This window comes from Rhinolophus sinicus, chromosome 9 (assembly GCF_057876585.1).
Source record: "Rhinolophus sinicus isolate RSI-liver-muscle chromosome 9, RSI-T2T, whole genome shotgun sequence".
Taxonomy (NCBI): Eukaryota; Metazoa; Chordata; class Mammalia; order Chiroptera; family Rhinolophidae; genus Rhinolophus; species Rhinolophus sinicus.
The window spans coordinates 36,750,711-36,776,173 of NC_142509.1; the positions used below are offsets into that span (position 1 = coordinate 36,750,711).

Genomic DNA, 25,463 nt, shown 5'->3' on the forward strand with positions numbered 1-25,463 from the left:
TTTCTCCTTCAATTTTGTATACCTTATTAGGTGTTTCTTTATCTATTTACTTACTAGGAATAGAACTTTTAGCCACTTTTGAAAGAGAGCTGATGAGACATGAGAAGAACCGTCAGGAGCTGGCTAACGCGGAGAAACTTTTTGATCTCCCGATTACAATGTACCCAGAGCTGCTCAAAGTGCAGAAGGAAATGAACGGGTTGAAGCTGATTTACGAGCTGTACGAAGGCCTGAAGGTACGCAGGCCACGCTGGCAGACTCAGCCTCACTGAGGGAGCGCCAGCACCGTGTAGGCCGAGCGCACCTCACTGCCACTGTGATGAGGAGCCTGGACCTGAGTCAGAGACACTCTCAGTTTGGCTCTTGAGAAGAGGGAGTGACAGCTGATGGGGACGGGGCTTCCATTTGGGATGGTGAGAAAGTTCTGGAACTGGATAGAGATGGTGGCACAGCGATGTGAATGTACTTGATACCACTGAACTATACACTTAAAAATGGTTCAGATGGTAAACGTTACATGTATTTAAACACAGTGATAAAAAAGAAAACTCGCTGTTTGGAGGTCAGGGCTTCGTTAAGGCGTGGATGAACTATTTAGTTGGAAGTGGAAAATAAAAGTAGCAAATATGTCATTTAAATGCCTCTCTTTAGCATATATTCCCCATGCAAATTCATGCCATTCATTCATTCATTCATTCATTCATTCATTCATTCCTCCATCTAGTCACTTAGTTTTTTATAGCCTAGTGCTATGCTGGTGGAGAGTAGAAACGAGTTGCATCTACTCTCACTTTCCCTGCCCTTTGTGAGCCCCCAGGAGGAACTGGTAGTATTAGTCTGGGCTCTCCAGAGAAACAACCAATAGGAACCAAAGAGATCGATTATAAGGAATTGGTCCATGCGTTATGGAGGCTGACAGGTCCCAGGATCTGTAGTTGGCAAGGTGGACATGCAGGAGAGCCGGTGGTGGTCTCAGCCGAGTGTGAGCCCAAAGGTGGGAGAAGGCAAATGGCCCCCCTCAAAGTCAGCCAGAATGCATGCGAGTTCTGTCCTGCTCAGCCCCTTGTTCTATCAGGCCTTCAGTGCACCGGCTGAGGCCCACCCTCAGCGGGGACAGTAATCTGCTCTGCTCCAGTCTGCTGATCCAAACGTGAATCTCACCCAGAAACCCCTCAGGACACACCCAGAGTAATGTCTACCCAAATATTTGGGCGCTTGTGGCCCAGTCAAGTTGACACAGAAAGTGAGCCCTCCCATGGACAATGGACAACTCCCCAGACTGCCAGGAAATGTAATAGAGATGAGGTGCACAGAGCACAGGAGCCCCGAGGGGGAAGGTGGTGGCTCGGGGAGGCGGCGCTCCAGCAAGGCTGAGTCGGGAGCAGGGTGTGCCCCCTGGATTTGGGCACCCCTACTCCAGCACGACCTCATCTTAGCTAATTCCATCCGCAAAGACCTTGTTTCAAATAAGGTCACGTTCTGAGGTTCCAGGGAACACCGTTGAGCCTGGTACACCTGGGAGTGGGTTACGTAGAAGAGAGGAACAGGACTGAGCCTGGGTGCTCCATCAATTCGTGGTGGCTGTGGGTGGTTGGGTGATAATGTTTGAAAAGAAGTGAGCTTGACCAAGGGTTAAGAGGTTGCTCTCCTGGTCAGGCTGTCCTCACGTGGCCAAAGGGGTCGTGTTGATGGGATGCTCTCGCCAATTTCCAGCTTGCCAAAGAAGAATGGTCTCAGACGCTGTGGATCAACCTGAACGTGCAGTTTCTCCAGGAAGGAATCGAAGGTTTTCTCCGAGCCCTCAGAAAGCTGCCCCGGCAGGTCCGAAGCTTGTCAGTGGCTTACTACTTGGAAGCCAAGATGAAGGCCTTCAAAGACTCGATTCCTCTACTTCTTGACCTGAAGCACGAGGCACTTCGGGACAGGTTCGTCTACTGTGTGAGCCACGGTGAAAGTTGGGAGGAGCCTGCAGTTTAAAACTGGTCTTAGCTCTGACGACCGAGAACAAGGTCTCAGAAGCAACGCAGGGCTGGACAACGCAAGTCCTATTTCCACAGCAGTGTTTCTGTGTGAACTTTCTATGATCAACCACAAGGATCCTCCAGCTTTCTTTCTTTTTTCTTTTTTAAAAAACAAACACTGTCAGGTGTGAAGTGTCATTCACAGTCACTTTATGCAAAGTTTTTGAAAAAACAAGAGGTCTAGATCAGTGCCGTATAGCAGAAACATGCAACCCACGTACGTCATTTAAAATTTTCAGGCAGCTGTATTGAAAAAGTAAAAGAAAACAGGTGAAATTAATTTTAATAGTATTTTAATTAACCCAATATACAGAAAATAGTATCATGTCAACATGTAATCAATATAAAATGTTACCCACAAGGTATTTTACATTCCTCTTAAAAAAACACATGGCAGTCGGGTGTGTATTTTACGCTTATAGCATATTTCAGTTTGGACTCACCACATATCAGACGGTTAGTAGCCACACGTGACTTGTAGCTGCTGGATTGGACAGAGGAGTCTCATGAGTTTTTTAATGGACTGATAGCCAGGTCTCGGGGTGGCATGGAGGAGAGTCACCTCTTGTTTGTCTGTCATCATTTGGATGTGGCTCCACAGAGACAGGAATTAGTGGGAACTTCGTGTGTTGCATTCTCCCTGACATGTTCCTCTGTGCCTCTGTCATGTTTCCCAGTGGGCAGAGAGTCACGTCCTGGCATCAAATGACTTCATTCTACTTAGCGAGAAAGTCATTCCTGCTTCAGTGCCCTGCCAGCCCCTCTGATCACATCAACAAGACAGTCTCTAGTCGGTGCTAATATGTCTTTGACACCTCTCTACACCCATAAATCTCCCTTTCTACACAAAGTGTAGGTAGCCTTTAGGCCCAGGTGACGTGGGTCCTAAGCCCGTCTTTGTCACTGTTCTGCTTGAGTCACCTGGGCATTCACTGCTACCTGTGCAGTCTTCAGTTTTTCCATCTGTAAAACTAGGTAGAAGGAAGCATTTTCCAGCTTGACTTTCCCATAACCCGGTATTTCCCAAACTTATTTCTCACCATTTTTGTTATATCACTTATACTGTCATTACTCTCTCTCTATTTTTCTCTCAGCTTACTTCTTTTTTATTTAAGTGAATGTATTCTAAAAAGACACTTGCACCACCACCGTAAATGGAAAACCAATAGCTCTTGCCGTAAAAAGAAAGTCATTATAAAAATACAAATTTAAAAAAAAAAATTGAGCTATCCAAACTGTTGGCTGTGGCTGACCGGTGGCCTGCCCTGGGTGAGAGGTGAAGAACAGTGAAGGGGTGTTGACAGCGACACCACACTGAGACTTCCTCTTTGTGGAAGGGAACTGACAGGGAATCACTTCCCTCGGGTGACTCAGTGTTTCAAGCTGTGTCACCTGTGGACCCTCGAACCCCCTACAGGGCTGTACCACCCCCTACTTCATACCAGCTCCTGGGCTAGGCCCGAGAATGCAGAGCGGCAAAACAGTAGATTCTTTTTCTTAACCATTTCTGTGTGTGTGTGTTTGTTTTTGTGGATTTTTACAATAACAATCAGTGATTTGACACTTACTGCTTATATGCTGGGTCCCCGGCGTTCTGTGGGTGCAGCACCATGTTTAGCTGCCTGCTTACATTCGTTCCATATAAATGGAACTGTAAAAATGGGTGAACCCGCAGGCCAAATGCAGACCCTACAAGGAGGCCAAACTGGGTCAAGCGCAGTGCTGTCTGACATGTCTGCGTGCACGGGGGTCTGTCCTGACTGACAGGGGGGTCTCTCACTGTCTCCGTCACACTACAGCTTTCCGTAGCACGCAAAACAATTTCCAGGTATGTTATTTATAAGCAATTATTTATATATTCCAGTTATTTAATTGTTTTGTCATGGACTGACAGTCTCCCAAGTAGGTGGTGCAGTTCCCAAGGGCAGAGACCTTTCGTCATTGGCCACCCCCTGCAGCTGGCCCACTGCCCAGCCCACAGTTAGCGCTCGATAAATGTTTATCAAGTACATGAGAGTTTGTGATTCACACCAGGGTCTCAAACAGGCCGAATGATCCAATTGAGGTTGAGGCCACTGGTCTAGAGACCATGGCAGAAGCAATTTCCAAAAAATTAAGAGCTGTGTGTTTTCTTAGGTGGTCGTGAAGATGTGCCATTTAAGGGCATGTCTTGCTAGATGTGGTTTCCTGGGTTTAATTCTGGCAGCCAGTGGGATTTTGGGGAACTTTGCAGATATAATTCCAATGATGTCCTCATATTTCAGTATTCCATCACAAGAAGTATTTATAGTCGGATTATCCTGTGATTGCGGTGGGAATAATTAAATCCACCTCTAAATTCAGTCAACGTAAAGATTTTCATGTTGCTGCCTTTTCAGGCATTGGAATGAGCTTATGGAAAAAACAGGCGTGTTTTTTGAAATGACTGAAACGTTCACCTTGGAAAATATGTTTGCTATGGAACTTGACAAACATACAGACGTTCTCAACGAGATTGTAACAGCAGCTATCAAGGAGATCGCCATTGAGAAGGTAGGACTATTTTTAGTTATAAAACAGTCTAGAGAAAAAAGAAAACTTTTTTTAATTCACAGGGAAAACAGGTTTGCTCTGGTACCTGTTGTGTTTGAGTGATAAAGAACTATGTATTCTAGAAATAGAATTCAGGCTTGATTAATTTTTTTTATTGTCTTTAATTATAGTTTCATATTTGATTTAGGTATTAAAGAAATAATGGGTGTTTATGGTAAACAACTGAGAAAATAAATCACTCATAATTCTACCACCTGAATATAATTATTATTAACATTTTAGTGTACACTTAATACACTAAGTGTATTTAATACTTAAGAATGCACATATACATGTGGACACACACTTATATACTCACACAAAACACGTATAATCACACACACACGTATAAACATGCCTATGCCCACACGCACACATGTGTATACACATGCACACACATGCGTGTGTGCACACACATACATACATACATGTACATACACAAGTATCGATCCAGGTGTTTTTTGAAAATGTAATCATAAATAGGCTTATCATTTTGTAATTCCGTTTTCTTGCTTAACAGCAGAGTAAACACGGGCAGGGTCTCATGAGAACGCAGGCTGCAGGCAGGCGGCAGAATGTGGACCCTGGTTCTGGTGCCCAGTAGTGGAGGGAACTGGGCGAACTGCTTCACCTCTCTGAGCCCCCCCTTCTCCCACCTCTGTAAATGTGGGTGATAATCTCCCTGCCTCAGCAGGGGGCTTTGAGGATGGAAGGAGATCACGTGCTTACCTGGCACATAGCAAGTGCTTGCTAAACGATGACTAGGGCTCCCCCGCTACTGTCACCCCCAGTGACAGAATCTCTGCCTATTCGGAAAACTGACCCAGACTCCGGGTCAGGGACGTGACCCTAGGCAGGCTCAGGGAGTTGCTGTTGGGTTGGGGTTTGGTTTTTTCAGCTTATGTGCCTGACCCGTTCTTCTGTTCCTGGCCAGGCTGTGAAGGAGATCCTGGACACATGGGAAAATATGAAATTTACCGTGGTCAAGTATTACAAGGGCACCCAGGAGCGGGGCTACATCTTGGGATCTGTGGACGAAATCATCCAGTGCCTCGATGACAACACTTTCAACTTGCAGAGCATCTCAGGAAGCAGATTTGTGGGGCCTTTCCTGGAAACTGTTCACAAATGGGAGAAAACGCTTTCTCTGATAGGGGAAGTCATTGAGGTGAGAGAAAAGACAAATGAAAGATGGCTGAGAGCCAATGCATAGCGGGAAAGAACCCTTACAACTGTGAGGTAGGAAACAGTACGGCTTTTTTCCTTTGTTAAAATTGTTTTAAATTGACACAAAATTTACATACCATAAGATTAACCATTTTAAAGTGTACAACTCAGTGGCATTTAGCACATCCACCAGGCTGTGCAGACCCGACCTCTGTCTAGTTCCAGAACATTTTCATCACCTCAGAAGAAAATTCCATACCCATTAAAAGCAAGCAGTCACTCCCCACTCTTGCCTCACCGGAGCCCCTGGTAACCCCAGTACGTTTTCCGTGTCGATGCATTTGCCTGTTCTGGACATTTGTTATAAATGGAATCCTGCAGTATGTGTCCTTTTGTGACTGGCTCTTTTCACTCAGCATCACGTTTTCAGAGTTCACCCATGTTGTAGCCAGTGTCAGCACTTCATTCCTTTTTATGGCTGATTAATGTTCTTTTGTGTGGATGGAACACATTTTGTTCATCCTTCATCAGTTGGTGGACATTTGGGTTGTTTCCACCTTCTGGCTGTTGTGAATGGTGCTGCTGTGGGCATCTGTATGCAACTACTTTGAGTCCCTGCTTTTTTTCAGTTCCTTTAGGTCTGTACCTAGGAGTGGAATGGTGGGTCCCATAGTGACTTGGGTTGAGTTTTGCATGAGCTTCTGCATGGTCTGGGTCACGGGCTCCAACCTCTGCACATGACTAGAAGCTTCCTCCCTGTCCGGGGCTGGTGTACAGTATTCTTGTGCATGTGAGTGTGGCCGTGTATTTTAAGATACTTAGTTATTCTTCCTCCATCACCCTGTATCTTTGGGAAGGAGCATATGTGCTCACTCTACTCTCGTGCCTGGGAAGTCATTTGAGTTGATTCTGTCCCATGCGAGGGTGGAATTTTGCCACACACATCTCGGGGTGCCCATGCTGACTGTAAGATTGTGCGTTCACAGATTTGGATGTTGGTTCAGAGAAAGTGGATGTACCTGGAAAGCATTTTTATCGGTGGAGATATCAGATCACAACTTCCAGATGAGGCGAAGAAGTTTGACAACATTGATAGAGTATTCAAGAAGGCAAGTGACTGGCTTCTGTTTCAGTCCTCAAAGGAGGACAGTGATTTGAGATACTGTGTATTTGCATGTGGTATTTTGTCTATTTATAGCTTCTGAGTTTTTTCTGTCATTATATATGACCTTAATCCATTCAGTAAAAATTTCTGTTTGCTCTTTAGCTGCTGGCATATGGCACTTTTTAATATTTGTTTATTTCTATTATAAAAGTGATACTTGCTCTTTAAAAAAACTTTGGGAAATGTGAAAGAGTAGCAAAGATGTATCTTCCATAGTTCTTTCATAGTTCTGTCACCTTAACCTGGCCACTTTAATCTGTCATGTTTCTTTCTTCTATGTATATAGGTTTAAAAAACACAATTATAATGATATTTTGTATGGTCTTACAATTTTCTCTTGATATAATGAGAAACATATTTCGTATTTATGAAACCATCTGAAAAAATATTTTGATGCCTTGATAGAATGTTCCCGTGAGTGGCTTGACACTAGTTTAGTTGATTATTGTGTAGTAACTGGACATCTTGTTTGAATCGGAGTTCTTTGCTTTCATCAATAATTTGCAGATTGTGCGTGACACTCTTTTCACACCTAGGATGAATGTCTTACGATAGATTGTCAGTAAGTGAATTGCCCATGAAAGAATGTGCCCATTTAAAAGTCCTTTCCAGAAAGGATTGTGCCAGTTACCGCTGCTGCTGGTCATTAGTGGGGTGAGGATTTTAACCCAGCCCACCTGACCCCAAGGCCGAGGACATGTATTTAGCGATGCTGTTGTGTTCTTCAGCTACAGGTGCTCAGTTCGTATTTGGCTTTCCTTTACCCGTGAAAGTTTATAATTTCTTCTTACCCATTTGCATAAGCTCTTTTGAAAAAAGAACACTTAAGAACCCTAACCACAAATTCCTATTCATTAAAGAAGGATTTAGAAATTATAAAAAAGCAAAAAAAAAAAATTAACAATAATATTGGTAATCCCACTCTCAAGGTAACCATTTGAACAGTTTAGCATAGATCTTTCCAGAATTTGTTTATTCCTATGTAGACATATAAATAAATAGATAGATAAATAAGTATTTTACAAAAACAGAGTCATTAAAAAAGCCAATATGATTGGTTTTTTTTAAATTTCACATCTTTGACCTGGATTTCAATAAATAAACATCCAATCAAAGAAAATCGTCACAGCGTGTGATCAACCCAGTTCCTTATTGTTGGACATTTAGCTGTTTCCTTTCCTTTCCTTTCCTTTCCTTTCCTTTCCTTTCCTTTCCTTTCCTTGCCATTGTGAAGAGTGCTATAGCAAATATTCTGGTCCATGCAGACTGCTCAAGGTGGACTTGCTGGCTTCACCCGTTCAGCAAATGTTGATTGAGGGCCTGCTAGGTGCCAGGCACTGTTGTAGGTGCGTGGGGCATGTCAGTAAGTTTTATAAATGAGATAAAAGTCCCTCCCCAGAGCAGCTGACATTGGAAATAAGTAAATTATATATAGTATGTTAGAAGGTGCTAAGGAGATGCTCATTTAAACGTTTAACAGCTTTTGCCAGATTGGCCTCGCCAGAGGCTGTGGTTCTGGGGAGTGTCACTTCTCTGTCATGCCCAGCCCCGGCCAGTGCTTCTCGGGACAAGAGCGGTGCTCGGCTTCCCTGGCTCACATGTCTCCTCCTGACCTTGTCCAGATCATGGGCGAGGCCTTAAAAGACCCCGTGATCAAGAGATGCTGTGAGGCCCCAAACCGCCTCAGCGACTTGCAGCACATCAGTGAGGGCCTCGAGAAATGCCAGAAGAGCTTAAACGACTACTTAGATTCCAAGAGGAACGCCTTCCCCAGGTTCTTCTTCATTTCCGATGACGAGCTACTCAGCATCCTGGGAAACAGTGACCCGCTCTGCGTCCAGGAGCACATGATCAAGGTTGGCCTGGGGCCTGGAGGGATGGGGGTGTGCGTGTGTGTGTGTCTGTGTGTGTGTGTGTCTGTGCATGTGTGTCTGTGCGTGTGTGAGTGTGTGTGTGTCTGTGCATGTGTGTGAGTGTGTCTGCGTGTGTGAGTGTGTGTGTCTGTGCATGTGTGTCTGTGCATCTGTGCGTGTGCATGCGTGTGTTTGTGTGTGTGTGTCTCTGTGTCTGTGTGTGCGTGTGTGTCTGTGCGTGTGTGTGTGAGTGTGTGTCTGTGCATGTGTGTGAGTGTGTGTGTGTCTGTGCATGTGTGTCTGTGCATCTGTGCGTGTCTGTGTGTGTGTGTGCGTGTGTGTCTGTGCCTGTGTGCCTGTGTGTGTGCATGCTTGTGTGTGCGTGTGTGTGTCTGTGCGTGTGTGCGTGCACGTGCGTGTGTGCCTGTGTGTGTGTGCGCGTGCGTGTGTATGTGTGTTCTGCGGGTGGAGGTGGGGACTGTCCTGGGCATGGTAGGATGTTGCATAGCACCCTGGCCTCCACCCACAAGCCACCAGGAGCATCCTTCTTCTGTTGTGACAACCAGAAATGTCTTCAGACATTGCCCAGTGTCCCCTGGGGGCAAAACCAGCTGTGGCTTTGAACCGTGTTGATGAGTGATTCCTTTTTTCTAAGTAAACGAAGCACTAGGATCAAGTGCTTTGCCTTCAATTAATGCTGATTTCCTTCTTACAGTAGATTTATTGTTTTGATCGCACACTTTCCTTTCTCAAAGGGGAGGCTTGTATTCTGTTTTTACTTTTACAAACACTTAGAAAAATGTGTTCGAAGTACTTCATTTACTGGTAGTTTCTTTTGCAAACCTCTGATTTTATTCCTTAAAGCTCATTGCCTTTTCCTCCTCCTCCTCTGATTTGTAGAGTTCTTTTCCTTATATACTGGCCTCTAAAAGACTCACTTTCCCGAATATTATTCTGGTTAATAGCCATGATGCTAGCCAACAAACAGCAAGGGTTTAAGGAGGTGGCATTTCACGCGTTGTTTGATTTGACCCTTCCAGCCTCATCATGTAAGGTCCGGAATTATGTTTGCTGCAGGCTGAGAGGAGAAGCACCTTGCCCAGGCTGCCCAGTTGGATACTGGGGAAGCTGGCCTGCAAGCTCAGGTCTCTGATCCCTCAGCCCTGGGGCATTTCCTCCGCTGGCTGTCCCTCCTCTCCTCTGTCCAGCTGACCCCTCATCCAGATGCCTCTCTACAGCAGCACACACCCTCCTATCACAGGTGTGAGGAGGGAGTCTTTTTCAGTTGTTCTTTTTAAATCCACCACAGACCCTTGCACAGTGCAGGACAAATGGAAGAACCCAATGTGTGTTGTCCAGTGAACAGTTGGGTGAATGGACATCCACTTAGGGTGCATCCTGGCAGCTCTGATGTGTGACGAGCACCGCAGGCTGCTCCTTGGTTCCAGAACTCAGTGGAAGCATCACAGGGTGGCCTTTTCCACTCTGTTCCCCGCAGATGTATGACAACGTAGCGGCGCTGAGGTTTCATGATGGGGACAGTGGAGAAAAGCTAGTGTCCGCCATGATTTCGGCAGAAGGGGAGGTCATGGAGTTCCGGAAGATCGTTCGGGCCGAGGGGCGTGTGGAGGACTGGATGACGGCAGTTTTGAACGAAATGCGCAGAACTAACCGGCTGATCACCAAAGAGGCTATTTTTAGATACTGCGAAGACAGAAGCAGGTAAGGTCGTGAACGTGAACACGTGTTGCTTCGTCATATTAATAGTCATGATGGATTCAGTTTCAGGGTTGGAGTAGATTGACTGACGTTCCAAATGGGATTTCCTTTCTTGTATTAATTAGCTGATACGTGTCTGCCTTTGCAGGGTCACCTCGTGCAAGCATGTCCCAAAGTGTAGTCCTGCTCCTGGCAGCGTCAGGGCCCCTGGGAGCTTGTCAGATGCACATCCCTGGGTCCCGCCCAGCACTGCCCTGCCCAGCACTGGCGGTGGGGCCTAGGGGTCTGCGCTTTTACCACACATGGGATTGCTGAGCACATTCAAGTGTGAGAACCTTGAACCTAGTGACCCAACAGAAACCTGGTGTTAGTAGGGTTGATTCTGTCTATAAGTTAATGAATCAAGTTGCTTCTAAAATACTGAATACATTTCAGTGTCTCAAAAACTCACTCGTTGAGTTTTGTGCCCTGAGAGCTTAGTCGCTGAGCCTAGGAGGACTGGCTTAGTTGAACTGTGCAGTGTGTTGGGCCAACTTGTTCTATTAGATGTGGGCGGGATCCCCAGGAAGGTCGGGGTGTATTCGGCAGGGCCTCATGCAGACACAAAATCCTGACTATTAGGAGAACACCATTCTCTTCATTTTCTACGCTACCTTTTTCATTTTGCAAACTGGAAGCGTCCATGTAAATCCATTATTAGAACATAGCATAATAGTTGTATGACTGTGAGCTTGCTCTTTCTTAGGTCCTGTAACATTAAGAAAATTGGTTGAGATCTTTATGTAATCGCGTTGTGTAGCTGTATTGTTCAGTGGTGTGCTGGTAAACTGGCTCTCCGGAAAGGAAAAAAAAAGCTTTGATTTAGAGTAATTTCTTTTTTCCAAATAAACAAAGCACTAAGGATCAAGTGCTTTCCTCCATACTTTCCCTTTAATTCAGACTTCCTTCTTACAGTAAGAAGCATGTGCCCGTTTTCAGGGTGTAAATACTCCTACGAAGCTGATTTCAAAGAGAAGTAGAATACAGTCATGATAAGTGGTTTAGCAACCAGCTTGCAAAATTCCTGACTGTTTGACAGTTAGCCCTCGTGAGCTGATAGGAGGTGGCCCCGGCGTGTTATTGGCTGTATTCATTCATTTAACTAACATTTATTGGGCCCTTGCTCTGGGCTAATCACTGTACCAGACGATATTCAAAGCTGAACTAGATAGACACCACTGCCCCCCAGAAACAGTGATCACTGAACACTTCCAAGTCTCTGCAGTGCTCCCAAACCACATGGGAGCATTTTATACCTGTGCCAGTTTCATTCGCATTGTCGCTGCCACTCTGCCAGGGCACTGCTGTGTGTCACAGTGTAGTTGGTGGGAGACAGCACCGGGAACGCAGCCTGATTGACTGACAAGTGTCTGTGCCACCTCTTTCTTCACCCAGAGACCCCTCTACCTTAGCATGTGAACTTGTTGCCTCTAAGGAACTGGGGTGAGTAGTTGAAATAGGCATATTGGTCTATTTGAGCAGACATGTTGTGGCATCACTGAGAAGACAGGGCCAGGTGTGTGTAGCCCCAGGAAGCACCCAGTGTCCTGGGATTTACCAGGCGGCATCCACGTCCACCTTAGCCCTGCCCTGCGTCACTTTATTTTCTCTGGTCATGCTTTTCGGGGTTTGTGGTCTTTTACAAGGCCCATCTTTGTTACTCATTTTAGTGCCGGCTTCTGGACCTTCATCACCTTTGTTATGTATCTTGTGTGTAGTGGTCATAACTTTAAATACCATATAGGTTTTAGATGCACCACACAATTTTAAAACAAGATGGCAAAGCCTAATACCTCTTTTTTATTGTTTTAAATATTCTTTTAAATTTATTTTGCCATTAACTGTACATCATCAAGGTAATGACTAGTAATGCACAGTCACTTTTCCTGGGTTGGAAATTATAGCTCTGGGTCAATTATTTTTTTTAAGTATGGTTTAGAAAAAAAATTTCCCTTGGTGTATTTAAAGGCATTTAGAAATTAGTATCTCTGTAGAGAAGTCCAAGTGGCCAATAAACATGAAAAGAGGAGAGACTTCACTAGTTATCCAGGATCTGCAAATTACAGTAGAATGCGATATTGTTTTTTCACCCTTCAGATGGGCAAAAAAATCAAAAGAGTGGTAAATACCAGTGCTGGAGAAGATGTGGAGAGAAGGCCAGCACTGTGCATTGCTGGTGGGGGTATGGATTGCTGTAACTTTTTAGAGTATTTTTGACCCTTTTTATTAAAGCAAACCACCAGAAAAGTGCACTGTGCTTTGGCCGGGTCGTCCTCCTGTTGGGATTCTGCCCCGTGACACTAGACAGCTCTGATGCCTCAGGATGTATGTGGGCAGGGCTGCTCCGTCTCAGCACTATGGACAGCGCAACCAGATAGTTCTTCGCGGTGGGAGACTGTCCTGTGCATTGTAGGCTGTGGGGCATCATCCCACACACCAGATGCCAACACCCCTTCCCTCAAAAGTGTCTCCGGACCTTGCCAAATGGTGTAGAGGGATGTTAATCGCCGTACTTGTGTTGGCAAAAGGACTGGAAGCAACCTGACTAAACATCAGTACAGCAGTGTTTGAGGGAACTGTGGTACTTCCCTGGTCTAAGTGTTGTGCAGCTTTTACAAAGACTGAGTGAGACCCGCAGCCATTGACCCAGAGGCATGTGCGTTAGATTCACCAAACGCGACAAGCAGGGTGCAGGGTGACTGTTGCTGATGCCGTGTGTGGAGAAACAACAGCGCAGACCCTCCTCCCCGTATCTGTGTGTGTAACTGAGCAGGTTGCACGGGAACGGGAAATGCAGCGCGTGAGACTCAGGAAGCTATACCAGGAAACCTGGGCAGCGTTGTCAGAGTATTACATTTTTTTGTTGGAATTTTAAAAAACTTAAACATTTTTGTACTTTGGGAAGTCTGTAAAGACATTTTTAAAGTGACCTAGCATCGTTCTACATGGTCACGCACCTGCACCTTTTTCATGCATGCTGGTTGACCTGGCGTTTTACTGTCTCACCTGAAGCGTTTTACTGTCACTTGCTTACCTGAAGCTTCTACCTTGCCTGCTCTATTCCGGATCAAAGAAATAAATGCTCTAATGAGACTGTTTGCGGTGTCTGGAAAAAATCTCGTAAAGGTGTGCTTTTCCTTTAGAGTTGACTGGATGCTCATGTACCAAGGGATGGTGGTGCTGGCCGCCAGCCAGGTGTGGTGGACCTGGGAGGTGGAAGACGTGTTCCGCAAAGTGCAGGGAGGGGAAAAGCAGGCCATGAAGAACTACGGCCGGAACATGCACCGGCAGATCGATGAACTGGTCATGCGCATTACCACGCCCTTAAGCAGAAACGACAGAAAGAAATACAACACCGTTCTCATCATCGACGTGCACGCCAGAGATATCGTGGATTCTTTCATAAGGGGCAGGTGAGGGCTTCCCAGGGCCGCGGCGTCTTTCTCATCCGTGGGCCTCTCTCACTGTTTCTCCTGCCTTCTTCGTGTCGTGTCCACCTTCCCCTCCCCCACATCTGTCTCCCTCTTCACTCATCTCCCGTGTCTCACCCTCCAGCATTCTCGAGGCCCGGGAGTTTGAATGGGAAAGTCAGCTGCGGTTTTACTGGGACCGAGAACCGGACCAACTGAACATCCGCCAGTGCACGGGGACCTTCAGCTACGGCTATGAGTACATGGGCCTGAACGGGAGATTGGTCATCACGCCCCTCACAGACCGGATTTACCTGACTCTGACGCAGGTGACTGGGGACCTGGCTCTGGTGGTTATCGTTTACCTGTGGTTATTTATGCGTTTTTCTCTAAGCATGGCTGTGGTAGTGGCGATACTGTACTGGCTTGACCAGTGTCTCCCCCAAAATTCATGTCCACTCGGAACCTCAGAGTGTAACCTTCGAAGTAGGGTCTTTGCAGTGTTCATTCGTTAAGGATTGGGGTAAGAACATCCTGGATTAGGGCTCTAAATCCAGTGCCTGGTGTCCTTGTAAGAAGAGGAGAGGACACAGCGATGCAGGGAAGGTGACGCAGAGACAGACAGGATTAGAGTGATGTGAACACAAGCCAAGGAATGCTTGGAGCCATCAGAAGCGAAAAACGGTACTTCCTAGAGCCTTTGGAGGGAGCGTGGTCCCTCGGTGTCCAGGGTTTTAGCTGAGGACTGGTCATGTACAACTGACCGACCTCCTGAATGGCTGCCCTTAGTCTCCGACTGATACCATGTGGCCCAAGGTGCCTACCATCAATCACATTGTGAGTCTGTCCTGCATGGCCCCAAGGACCCCAGATAAACAAGGTCACTCTCCTTGGGCAGGGTGATCCGAGGGCTTTGAGGTCAGCTGCTGGGCTCTGGAGACAAAGGGCCAGACCTTTCTTTGGCAAAGGTGACTCCTTTACAGCACAGGTGTGTCCAGTGAGCCTCAGCTCTTGGAACTGCTGGGGCACTGGCCTCTGGGTAGCCACAGCTTCCAGCATACTGGGCCCTGTGGAATGGGCGGGGTGGTGGTGGTGGTGGCGATGGTCAGTAGAGGTTAATGGAAACACAGAAATGCTAAACGTGGTGACTGGCAGAAAAGGCGGGTATGAACTTGTCCATTGCTGTATATTATGCTACGTTGTTGCGGTGCTAAACTGGGTAATGACGCCTGTTTCTTTACATGAATCAGACAGCGTATGATTTGCGTTTGGCTTATAACAGGCACTGTCCATGTATCTGGGTGGGGCCCCTGCTGGCCCAGCAGGTACTGGAAAAACCGAGACCACCAAGGACCTGGCCAAAGCCCTGGGCTTGCTCTGTGTCGTGACCAACTGTGGCGAAGGCATGGATTACAAAGTAAGGCCTTGGGGACACTGGTGGCAGTCGCTGGGCGGGGAGCTGAAAGTGGGACGCCGCAGGAGGGCACTCGTCTCATACGCTTCCGTGCGATGACATGGGGACAGTTGGACGAACAGAGATGACAACCTGTCAGCGTCTCGGTCTCAGACCCGTGACTGCTTTGTTAGCAGCACCTAGAGCAAAAGTCCCGAACTGAAGTGCCCACCAGTCAGGAGAGAGTGAGTCAGAGCCGGGAGGCTGAGGTCAGCGGGAGAGCAGCACTCGCTCGTCTGAGGGGGAGCCACTGCTCACGGTCGGCCCATTGCTGCCACTTAGGAAAGGGCGCCCAGTGTGGTTAGATTTTCAACATCTCAAGGGAAGTCAGAAATCTTGTTTTCACATTGAAATCCTTAATTAGTAAAATCCTGTGAATGGGAGCTGGCCCATGAGGGGTCTTGGAAGTCTTGCTCGAAAGATCCATCAGTGGGGAGGCTGGCTGGCTGTTTCTCTGCAAGTCGTATGATTGTCAGCTTTAAGTTAGGAAAGCTCTCCATTGGTGTGTCGGGTGTAGTTTGAAAGATGAAAATTGCCCTGTCCTGACATTTCTTCCGTTCCAGGCGGTCGGGAAGATTTTCTCTGGCCTCGCGCAGTGTGGGGCTTGGGGCTGCTTCGATGAGTTCAATCGCATTGATGCCTCTGTACTGTCAGTCATCTCGTCTCAGATCCAGACCATCCGAAACGCTCTGATCCATCAGCTGTCCACTTTCCAGGTAAGCCCAGTGTCCCCAGGACGGACGCTTGCTGGATTACCTTTGCAACATCAGATGGTGGGCTCTTTCCAGACCAAGCTTCCCATAGGTGAAGAGTTGCCAGGTTTTTGTTTTCACATTGAGATGGCCGGGTTTCCTAAAATTATTAGCATCTTTGATAACTAAGGACTTTAATAGTCTAAGGACCTCAAACTAATTCAAGACATATAACTAGTGGTTATAGATGGGTAGGCCAGTGTTCTCAAAGGAGTTGTGTATAAGGCCCCTTCTAAAGGAAAAAAGTATTCTTAGTGGCTTCCCAAGTTTGAGGAAAAATATGACTTAAAAGATGATTACTGCAGTCAATCAGAATGTCTCCAATAGAAATTCTCACGGTGAACAGAAATACCTGGTAATGTTAGGACATTAGAACGAGCAGGATTTTAAAGGTTGTTTCCAAAATGAAAAAGCAAATTAAAAACTTTTTTGAGACTTCACTATTCTCTCCCCATCCAAGAGCACATTTGCAGACTCGAGTTTAAGAAGTCTGTGTGAAGTTACATCAGATTCAGCTGGATCAGAATTTGGAGAAAAATGATCTTATAAAATTTAGGTAACCGTGATAACAGGGACCAGTGTGGCTGACCATTTCCCCACAGTGGGGTCCTCTGTGGGCCCAGGGCGTTCGCCTCCTCCTGCCACCGTCCTTGCCCCTGCGGGCCCTGCTCTCATTGCCTTATACGTACTCTCACGTCACAGACACCCTGTGCCCTGTGACACCGCGTGCCTCCCTGTCTGCCTGGAATTGTCCTTCCTGCCCTGCACCTGAGAACTCCTGTGCATCCTCCAGGGCCCTACAGAGAGAGGTGGGGGTTCAGGGCCCAGCTCCGGCTTGGGCTGGGGAGGACCCGTTGTGGGCACCCCCCCCGGCACCACACCTGCCTTCTCCCCAGACCTCAGTACAGCTCATTGTCAAGAGATTATGTGAACTGGATACTGTCAAACATTTGAGGATTCCAGAAAAGTTCTGGATTGGTTTTCTTTTAATTAGTTTTTCTGAAGTATTGTAGGGTTGAGCTTACTGCTCCCATGGTAAAGAAATTGAACGTGTAAGTGCATTTAGGTTTCTAGAAGCCGTGTTTCCAAGAAGAGGCCTGTCTGTCCTCTCCAGAGGGTGGTCGGGGACTCACGTGAGGTATTGGAGAGTGGGTAAAGGTGTGTCACTGCAGATTTAGGGGACAAGACAGTGGCCTCTGTCTTGAGGGAGCGTCAACTATCTGCTGGGCTGCCCTCTTGTCACCGAGGCAGCCTGTGTCTCCTAAAAATAAAATATTCTGTTTTCTGTCTATCTGGTGGACCACTGAAAGAAATGAAATAGTAACATTTTAGTAGGAAAGTTGAGATGGTTGAAACTCAACTGAGATCAAAGAAAGTCAAACTAGAGCGATTTCTGTAGTCTGTTGGTACCTGGGCCACCTGGAGGACAAAGTGTCTTGAAGGATGCTGAGAAGGTTCCGTAGGAAGGGTTGACCAGCTGTGGGTGGAGCTGGCATGGGGAAAGGGTGACAACTCACAAGAATGAACATCCACGCATTGTGCCGGGCTGCGTGCTCTCACGTGTGTTGTCTCATTGGATCACCACAACCTTGCTGAAAAGGAAACCAAGACTCAGAGAGTTTCAGTGACCTGTTGGGGGTCACACAGCATCTTGAATTGGCCCCAGGCTGCACTCTTTCCCAACACCACCTACTTCTCTATTGGAGAGACCCTGATTCAGATCAGAGTTTGGGGTTAGTGTAGGCTTGCCCCCCAGAACACACAGGCCGTAAGCACGAGGACTGCCTCGTACCCATGAAACTAATGGGCTCATGGCTCACCCAAGCCTCCCTTCCCCTGTGGTGGGTGGGCAGCAGCCTGAGCCCCTTCTTTCCTGTCACCCTCTAGTTTGAAGGGCAGGAGATCTCACTGGACCCACGAATGGGCATCTTCATCACCATGAACCCCGGCTATGCAGGCCGCACGGAGCTGCCCGAGTCGGTGAAGGCGCTCTTCAGGCCGGTGGTGGTGATCGTGCCTGACCTGCAGCAGATCTGCGAGATCATGCTCTTCTCCGAGGGCTTCCTCTGGGCCAAGGTGAGGGAGGGACGCTGGGGCCGCGCCCTGCATCTGCCTCCGCCTGGGGCTTTGGGACGGGTCCTGTCTGTGTGGCTTTCACAAGTTTCCTGCTTTGTCTCTCTCGCTTTAAAATCATAACTTTGGTTTTGGAATAATTTGACTTGCAAGCAGTGGTAGCAATAGTGGAGGTTTCCCATGTACCCCTCACCCCACTTCCCTTAAAAATGAGATCTCACGTGCCTGCCTGTAGCACACTGTCAGACCAGGAAACGAACGCGGCGCGTGCTGTTAACTCAGGGACACACTTGCTTTGGACTCCCCCAGGTTTGGCAGTCTTTCTCTCTCTCTCTCTCTCTGATGTGTGTGTGTGTAGTTCTGTGACAGTTCCTCACGTGTAGAATAACCAGCACCACGATCAGGGTACAGAACTGTCCCGGGGTTACCCCTTAACAGTCACCCCCCCCCAACCCTAACTACAGCCAATCACTAGCCATTCTGTATCACCGTAATTGTGTAGCTTCGAGAACGTTCTATATGTGGCATCATACAGTATGTAACCCTTTGAGAGGAACTTCTCTCAGCCTCATGCCCTTGAGAATATGTGGCTTCTAATACCCACACGCGCACGCGTGCGAGGTCTGACAGTTAAGTTCGCGAACTTGCCACCGTGCGCTTACATTGGCAGCCCTGTACCAACAGCTCGGTGAGGTTTCATAACCTTGGGGCATCAGTGTCTCACAGCTGTGTTCATGTCAACATGTGGTGGTGTCTTGCTGAGTGGCGTTCATTGTTGTGTGTTTTGTGTGCCATCACGAGAATGTCTGAGCTTGAATTAGAGCAATGAATAAACATTAAATTTCTCGTTAAACTTGGCAAGAGTAGAAGTGAAATCAGGGACATGTTAGTCCAAGTTTATGGGGATAATGCCATGAAGACAATGGCTGTGTACAAATAGATTAACTGTTTTTCGGAAGGGTGAGAACGTGTCATTGATGAAGAGAGGTCAGGGCAAGCAGAACTGATTAAAACATTGCAAAAATTAGTCAAATTGTGTGTCAGAATCATCAGCTGACTGTGAGAAGCATAGCCCACCAAGTAAACATCAATAGAGAAACAGTTAAGAAAATCTTAACTGAAAATCTTGGTTTGAGAAAGGTGTGTGCAAAAATGATCCCGAAGGAGCTCACCGATGAACAAAAGCAAAGGAGAGTCGAAGTTTTCCAAGACCTTTTGGAGAGGCAGGACGATGTTTTGGGCTATGTTATCACTGGTGATGAAACGTGAGTGTTCCAATACGACCCTGAAACAAATAGTCAAAGTACACAATGGAACTCAGCCAATTTTTCTTTTCTTTTTTTATTTTATTTTTATTTTTTATTAAATTTATTGAGGTGACAATTGTTAGTAAAATTACATAGATTTCAGGTGTACAATTCTGTATTACATCATCTATAAATCCCATTGTGTGTTCATCACCCAGAGTCAGTTCTCCTTCCATCACCATATATTCGCAACCAAAAAAGTTCCATTAGTCCAAATCAAGAGTCAAAATGATGTCGCTAACCTTTTTTGATATCAGAGGGATTATTCATTATGAATTTGTACCAACTGGACAAACAGTAAACCAAGTTTACTATTTGGAAGTGCTGAAAAGTCTGCATGAAAAAGACGAAAACGACCTGACCTTTTTGCTAACAGTCCATGGCTCTTGCATCACGACAATGCACCAGCTCCCAGGGCACTGTCTGTGAGGGAGTTTTTAGCCAATAAACAAATGACTGTATTGGAACACCCTCCCTACTCACCTGATCTGGCCCCCAATGAAGTCTTTCTTTACTCGAAGATAAAGGAAATATTGAAAGGAAGACATTTTGATGACATTCAGGACATCAAGAGTAATACGATGACAGCTCTGATGGCCATTCCAGAAAAAGTTCCAAAATTGCTTTGAAGGGTGGACTAAGTGCTGGCGTCAGTGCATAGCTTCCCAAGGTGGAGTAATTTGAAGGTGACCGTAGTGATACTCAGCAATGAGGTATGTAGCACTTTTTCTAGGATGAGTTCTTGAACGTGTCATACCTCGTATATATCCTTTATCAATATTTAAAATGTATAAAAGTATGCACATTTGTTTCTAGAAGGGTCTGGAAAAGGTAAAAAAATAGCAAATGCTTTTAACGGAAAGGGTTGTTAGGTTGCTTTTCTGCATTTTTTTTTAAAGGCTCTTACTGCTTATTATGTTGTCTGGATTTTGAGCTAGAGTGCTGAGATCTCTGGTTCTTAGTGTTTCTGAGCAAATCCCACATGCCATCCTTCGGGACCAGCGGGCTTTGAATCCTTGATGTGAGCTAGGTGGCTGAGTTGTCCTCAGAAACGATTACAGGAGAAGAAGCTTTCATAATATGTTTAGGTCAAAATAAACAGGAAGCATATTTTTGGAGTATGGTCACCATGATTTAAAAAGTTGGATGGATTCTAGTCTTTAAGTCGGTTAAGATTTTCCTCAGCTTTCAAGGGCACTCATCACATTTTGGTACGACTGGCGTTCTTTTAAATTAGTTCCTCTTTGTCATGGTTAAAGTGAGGGACCCATGGTGGTAAGATTGGTTTGTTTGTAGAACAGCTTCCTCTGCACTCCTTTGGTCATTTCTTTCTTTTTTTTTTTTTTAATCATCTTTTCTCTCCACAGACTCTGGCCAAAAAGATGACTGTTCTGTATAAGCTTGCCCGGGAGCAGCTCTCCAAACAGCATCATTATGATTTTGGACTCAGAGCCCTGAAATCAGTGCTGGTGATGGCTGGTGAGCTGAAGAGAGGTTCTTCAGAACTTAAAGAGGTGGGGACCAAGCACGGTTAGGACAGCTGGGAAGGAGATGGTGGCGTACAGTAGAGCACTCAATAGAAACTGTTCATCAAGGCTGTCGTTTCATTTGGTTGGGTGGCCTTAATTTGGCCCGTTACCCATTACCTTGTTTTCTGCTAATTTGACTTATTACCGTAAGGTCAAGTTCAATGTCTTCCCAGTACCATAGTTTGTGATGCTTCAATGCTAATAATTTATCATTGCAGGACGGTGGGGTGGAGGTGTGTGGATTAACACAATTCTCGTGAAAGCATAAACCTGAGTTTTTTAAAAAAATTTTTTTCCCCTTTGCAATAAAAGCGAGAAGAGCGATTGTGTGTCTTTTTGCACGGGTCTGACTCCAAAGCAGAGTTCAGTCAATACCGCTCACGTACTTCTGTGGACACTGTGTGTTTTATGTTTTATATAAAGTTTCGTTTTCCATTTCCTAAGAGGATTTGTAGACTAGCCCCCAGGTCTTTCAGAAATACCTTTGAAGACATTTGTGTTTCATCCCGTCCAGGATGTGGTGCTTATGAGGGCCCTTCGAGACATGAATCTCCCCAAGTTCGTGTTTGAAGACGTCCCTCTTTTCCTTGGTTTGATCTCTGACCTATTTCCCGGGCTCGATTGCCCGCGCGTTCGCTACCCGGATTTCAACGATGCAGTGGAACAGGTGCTCGAGGAGAATGGCTTTGTCATCCTGCCTGTCCAGGTAAAACCGTGCTGGAAACGCCATGCGTGGATTCCTTCTGCATGCTGTCCATTGTTTTCTTTTCAGTTCTTTTTTAAACAAATTGTGGTAAAATACTCATAGCATAAAATTTACCATTGTAACCATTTTTAAGTGTGCAGTTTGGTGGCAGTAGGTACATTCACATGGTTGTGCAGTTATCACCACCGTCCATGTCCGGAACTTTTTCACCGCCCCAAGATGAAACTGTCCCCGTTAGACTACTCCCCAATCTCCCCGTCCCCCAGCCCCAGGAGCCACCATTCTGCTTTCTGTCTGTGAATTTGACTCTTCTGAGTACCTTGTAGAAGTGGAATCATATAGTATCTGTCCTTCTGTGTCTGGCTTATCTTATTCAGGGTAATGTCCTCAGGGTCCATCCATGTTGTAGCCTGTGTCAGAATTTCCTTCCTTTCCAGGGCTGAATAATATTCCATCGTATGGATAGACAACCTTCCCATTATTTTCTTTTTTTGGCATAATGTGATCAGATAACTTAAGTATTTTGTTTTGGGACCCAGCTACCTAATGTTCTCTCTCCACCCCACCTTTTTGTACCCCACAGTCACACTTACAAAAAAAGTAAATTTAGATATTGCTGTAGGATTTTGATCATCGGAGCCTGTAAGTTGTATATGTTGTCATTAAGGCCAAAAAGTTAGCCTCTGGGTGGGTCACCTCGGGCATCAGGCTACCAGGAGGCCTCAGGCCTGGGCAGTGGGCCCTGGCCACAGCTGAGATTGCTCTCTGCACTGTCCCTAGCCCTGGCGTTGTCCTCTGGAGGTGGTGGTTTCAAAAGATGTGTTTTCTGGTGAGACTGTAAAATGGTGCAGCTACTCCGGAAGCAATCTGGTTCCTTAAAAAGTTAAACACAGAGTTACCATAAGATCTAGCAGTTCCACTCCTAGGTATCTATCTACGCAAGAGAAATGAGAACATATGTCCACGCAAAAACTTGTACACGAATGTTTATAGCATCGTTATTCACAAGAGCCAAAAAGTGGGAAAATGTCCATCAGTGGCACAAAATGTGGTCTATCCACACAGTGGAATATCTCTCAGCCACGAAGAGGAAGGGAGCGCTGACGCCTGCTGCCACGTGGAGGAACCGTGAACACATGATGCTCAGGGAGAGAAGCCAGTCACAAAGGTCACATGTTGTGTGACCCCATTCACATCATTCCATGCGTATGTCGAGAATGGGCAAATCTTAGACATGGACAGTAGATTCGCGTGTGCCAGGGGCTGGGGGAGGGGGGCTTGGGAGAGCGGACTGTGAACACAGGGTGTTTTGAGGGGGAAGAGTGATGAAAAGGTTCTAAAATTGGATGTGGTCATGGTTTCACAACCTTTGGACCCACTAAAAACCATTTCATTGTAGACTTGCAATGGATAAATTGTATAGTACGTGATTTATGGCTCTATGAAGCTGTTTTTTTTAAAAAACAACAACATGTTTTCACCCAGCCGTGGATTTTGTCCCACAGGTGGACAAGGTGATTCAGATGTTCGAGACCATGTTAACGCGCCACACGACAATGGTGGTGGGGCCCACGGGCGGGGGCAAGTCCGTGGTCATTAACGCTCTGTGTCAGGCTCAGACCAAGTAAGTATGACCTGCCGGGAGGGCCTGGTAGCCGGGGGGCGGGGACGACAGTCAGGCTGGGGGCAGCATCACCTCGTCCTCTTTGGGAAGGTGAACCTGTCCGAAACACCCCTGTAAGCTCAGAGCATCTGTACTCGTTTCGCTGCTGTTTTAGTTAACATATTTTAGAAGGCAAAACAGGGACCCTCTTGTGCATCAGATTATGAGTAGGTTCATTTGTGAAATGAGTGTTTCACAAACGGCCTTATAAAGATACCTCAGAAATTAACTTGTTAAGTCATATTTTCTTGGTGTTCAGGCTGCTCCTTTAAAGTAAGTCAGGACAGCACCCATTGTACAACACGGGTATGACGTCAGAGTGGCCAGAAAGAGAGGGTGTCCCCTCCCTAAATGCCTTCTCGTCACCAGCCCTGCAGGAGCAATGCTGCTAGAAGGGAAAAGTGACCTCATACTCCTAATACAGAATCTCATATAAAGTATCTGTAGTGAATTGATCATCTTTATACTGGTAACGGGTTTTCTGACTTGTCACTTTTCTCCTAAGCAATAACTAGATTCTAGAAAGACTTCAATGCATGCTACGATTCCAGCAAAAATCAAAGCAAGCCTTATAGTCTTTGCAGCTTTAGCATCTCTAGATGGTCTGTAAAAATCTAATGAGTGACAGTCACTTTTTATTTCTTATGTTTCTTATGAGAAAACCAGTGGACAGTGGCTTCCTGATTTTAAGTGGGTTATGCCATAGCCATCCTGTATTTTTCCTTAATAATTCATTCATAGATAATTTATAGGAATGTCACGTGTGTATATATGTATGCCACTGTTATTTTTATTTATTTATTTTGTAAACTTTTATTTATTTTAAGTGTGTTTTTCCAGGACCCATCAGCTCCAAGTAGTTCTTTCAATCTAGTTGTGGAGGGCGCAGCTCACAGTGGCTCATGTGGGGATCGAACCGGCAACAACATTGTTAAGAGCACCGTGCTCTAACCAACTGCGCTAACCGGCCACCCCTATATTTATTTATTTTGTTAATTATGAACTGTGGTTTGTGTGAACTTTAGTTTTCTGTAGATGAATTAATCCCATAGCGATTTGGGAATTTATAGGCATTTTAGTGGGAAACACTCGATGTGATTTAGAAAGTCAGCAACACAGAGTTACTGTCATCCTGTAAATAGGAGGGATTAAATATTGGGAGTTCAGAGGCTTGTTACCTTATCAGGATGACTGACTTATCTCCTATATACTAGCTACGAAACATTCATATAAACATGGCATATGCATGAGTATGTAATACACGGAAGTGTGAAATGTACATGAAAGTTTGCTTCTCGCATCCCTCAAAAGGCCAAGCCATGCTTGCGGTTCAGAACTCATTTGTGCTGGGGCCACGGCGTTGGTGAAAGGTGGTTCCCTTGCGTTTAATGTAAGCCCTTGACAGTGAGTGTGAAGCCCAATAGGTGGTTTGTGTGGATTGTATTTTAAATTTTGAATTGGATCCCAAACATCTAATCCCCCACATGGGCGGCCTAGATTGTTTCCTGAAGCCCGGCTGAAGCCTCTCCTTTGATTTAGGCTTGGGCTGATGACAAAGCTGTATATCCTGAACCCCAAAGCCGTGAGTGTTATAGAGCTGTACGGTGTCCTGGACCCCGCCACCCGAGACTGGACAGATGGGGTGCTATCTAACATCTTCAGGGAGATCAACAAGCCCACGGATAAGAAGGAGCGCAAGTGAGTACCGTGGTGCGCGGGGAGTCTGCCTTAGTTCATGTGAGTTGGCAGGTGATGTCTCGTGTTGTAGTTTCATGCTTGGATGCCGGCAGCCTTAGAGTCAGAGGTGCCAGGTACCATCTCAGAGCTCTTCATGTGTTGTCACAATCACCCTCCTCAACTGCGATTGTCCCCAGCTTACCCCAAGGACGCTGAGGCCTAGGGAACGTAAGGAACTCGTCCCAAGGCCACAGATTGGAACTTGGGCTGCCTGAGCCCCACCCCTCAAACAGGCTGCCTGTACGGCAAGGTAAGTCAAGGAAAGGCAGCAGAGCGTCATGGAAAGTGCTGGAACCCC

The 25,463-nt window shown here is 46.2% G+C and overlaps 1 protein-coding gene across 1 annotated transcript in view; it reads left to right on the forward strand.

The window, feature by feature from the left end:
- The window catches only part of DNAH10 (dynein axonemal heavy chain 10), a 113,752-nt gene that overhangs the window by 39,635 nt on the left and 48,654 nt on the right, over window positions 1–25,463 (forward strand). Inside the window, exons 24-39 of the mRNA XM_019748752.3 lie at window positions 58–236; window positions 1,714–1,925; window positions 4,400–4,553; window positions 5,527–5,760; window positions 6,746–6,868; window positions 8,547–8,780; window positions 10,276–10,499; window positions 13,679–13,948; window positions 14,091–14,274; window positions 15,228–15,362; window positions 15,962–16,114; window positions 18,038–18,226; window positions 20,898–21,044; window positions 21,574–21,765; window positions 23,271–23,389; window positions 24,968–25,126. Of these exons, the coding sequence (XP_019604311.3) occupies window positions 58–236; window positions 1,714–1,925; window positions 4,400–4,553; window positions 5,527–5,760; window positions 6,746–6,868; window positions 8,547–8,780; window positions 10,276–10,499; window positions 13,679–13,948; window positions 14,091–14,274; window positions 15,228–15,362; window positions 15,962–16,114; window positions 18,038–18,226; window positions 20,898–21,044; window positions 21,574–21,765; window positions 23,271–23,389; window positions 24,968–25,126 (2,908 nt within the window). The remainder of the gene's footprint in view (window positions 1–57; window positions 237–1,713; window positions 1,926–4,399; window positions 4,554–5,526; window positions 5,761–6,745; window positions 6,869–8,546; window positions 8,781–10,275; window positions 10,500–13,678; window positions 13,949–14,090; window positions 14,275–15,227; window positions 15,363–15,961; window positions 16,115–18,037; window positions 18,227–20,897; window positions 21,045–21,573; window positions 21,766–23,270; window positions 23,390–24,967; window positions 25,127–25,463) is intronic.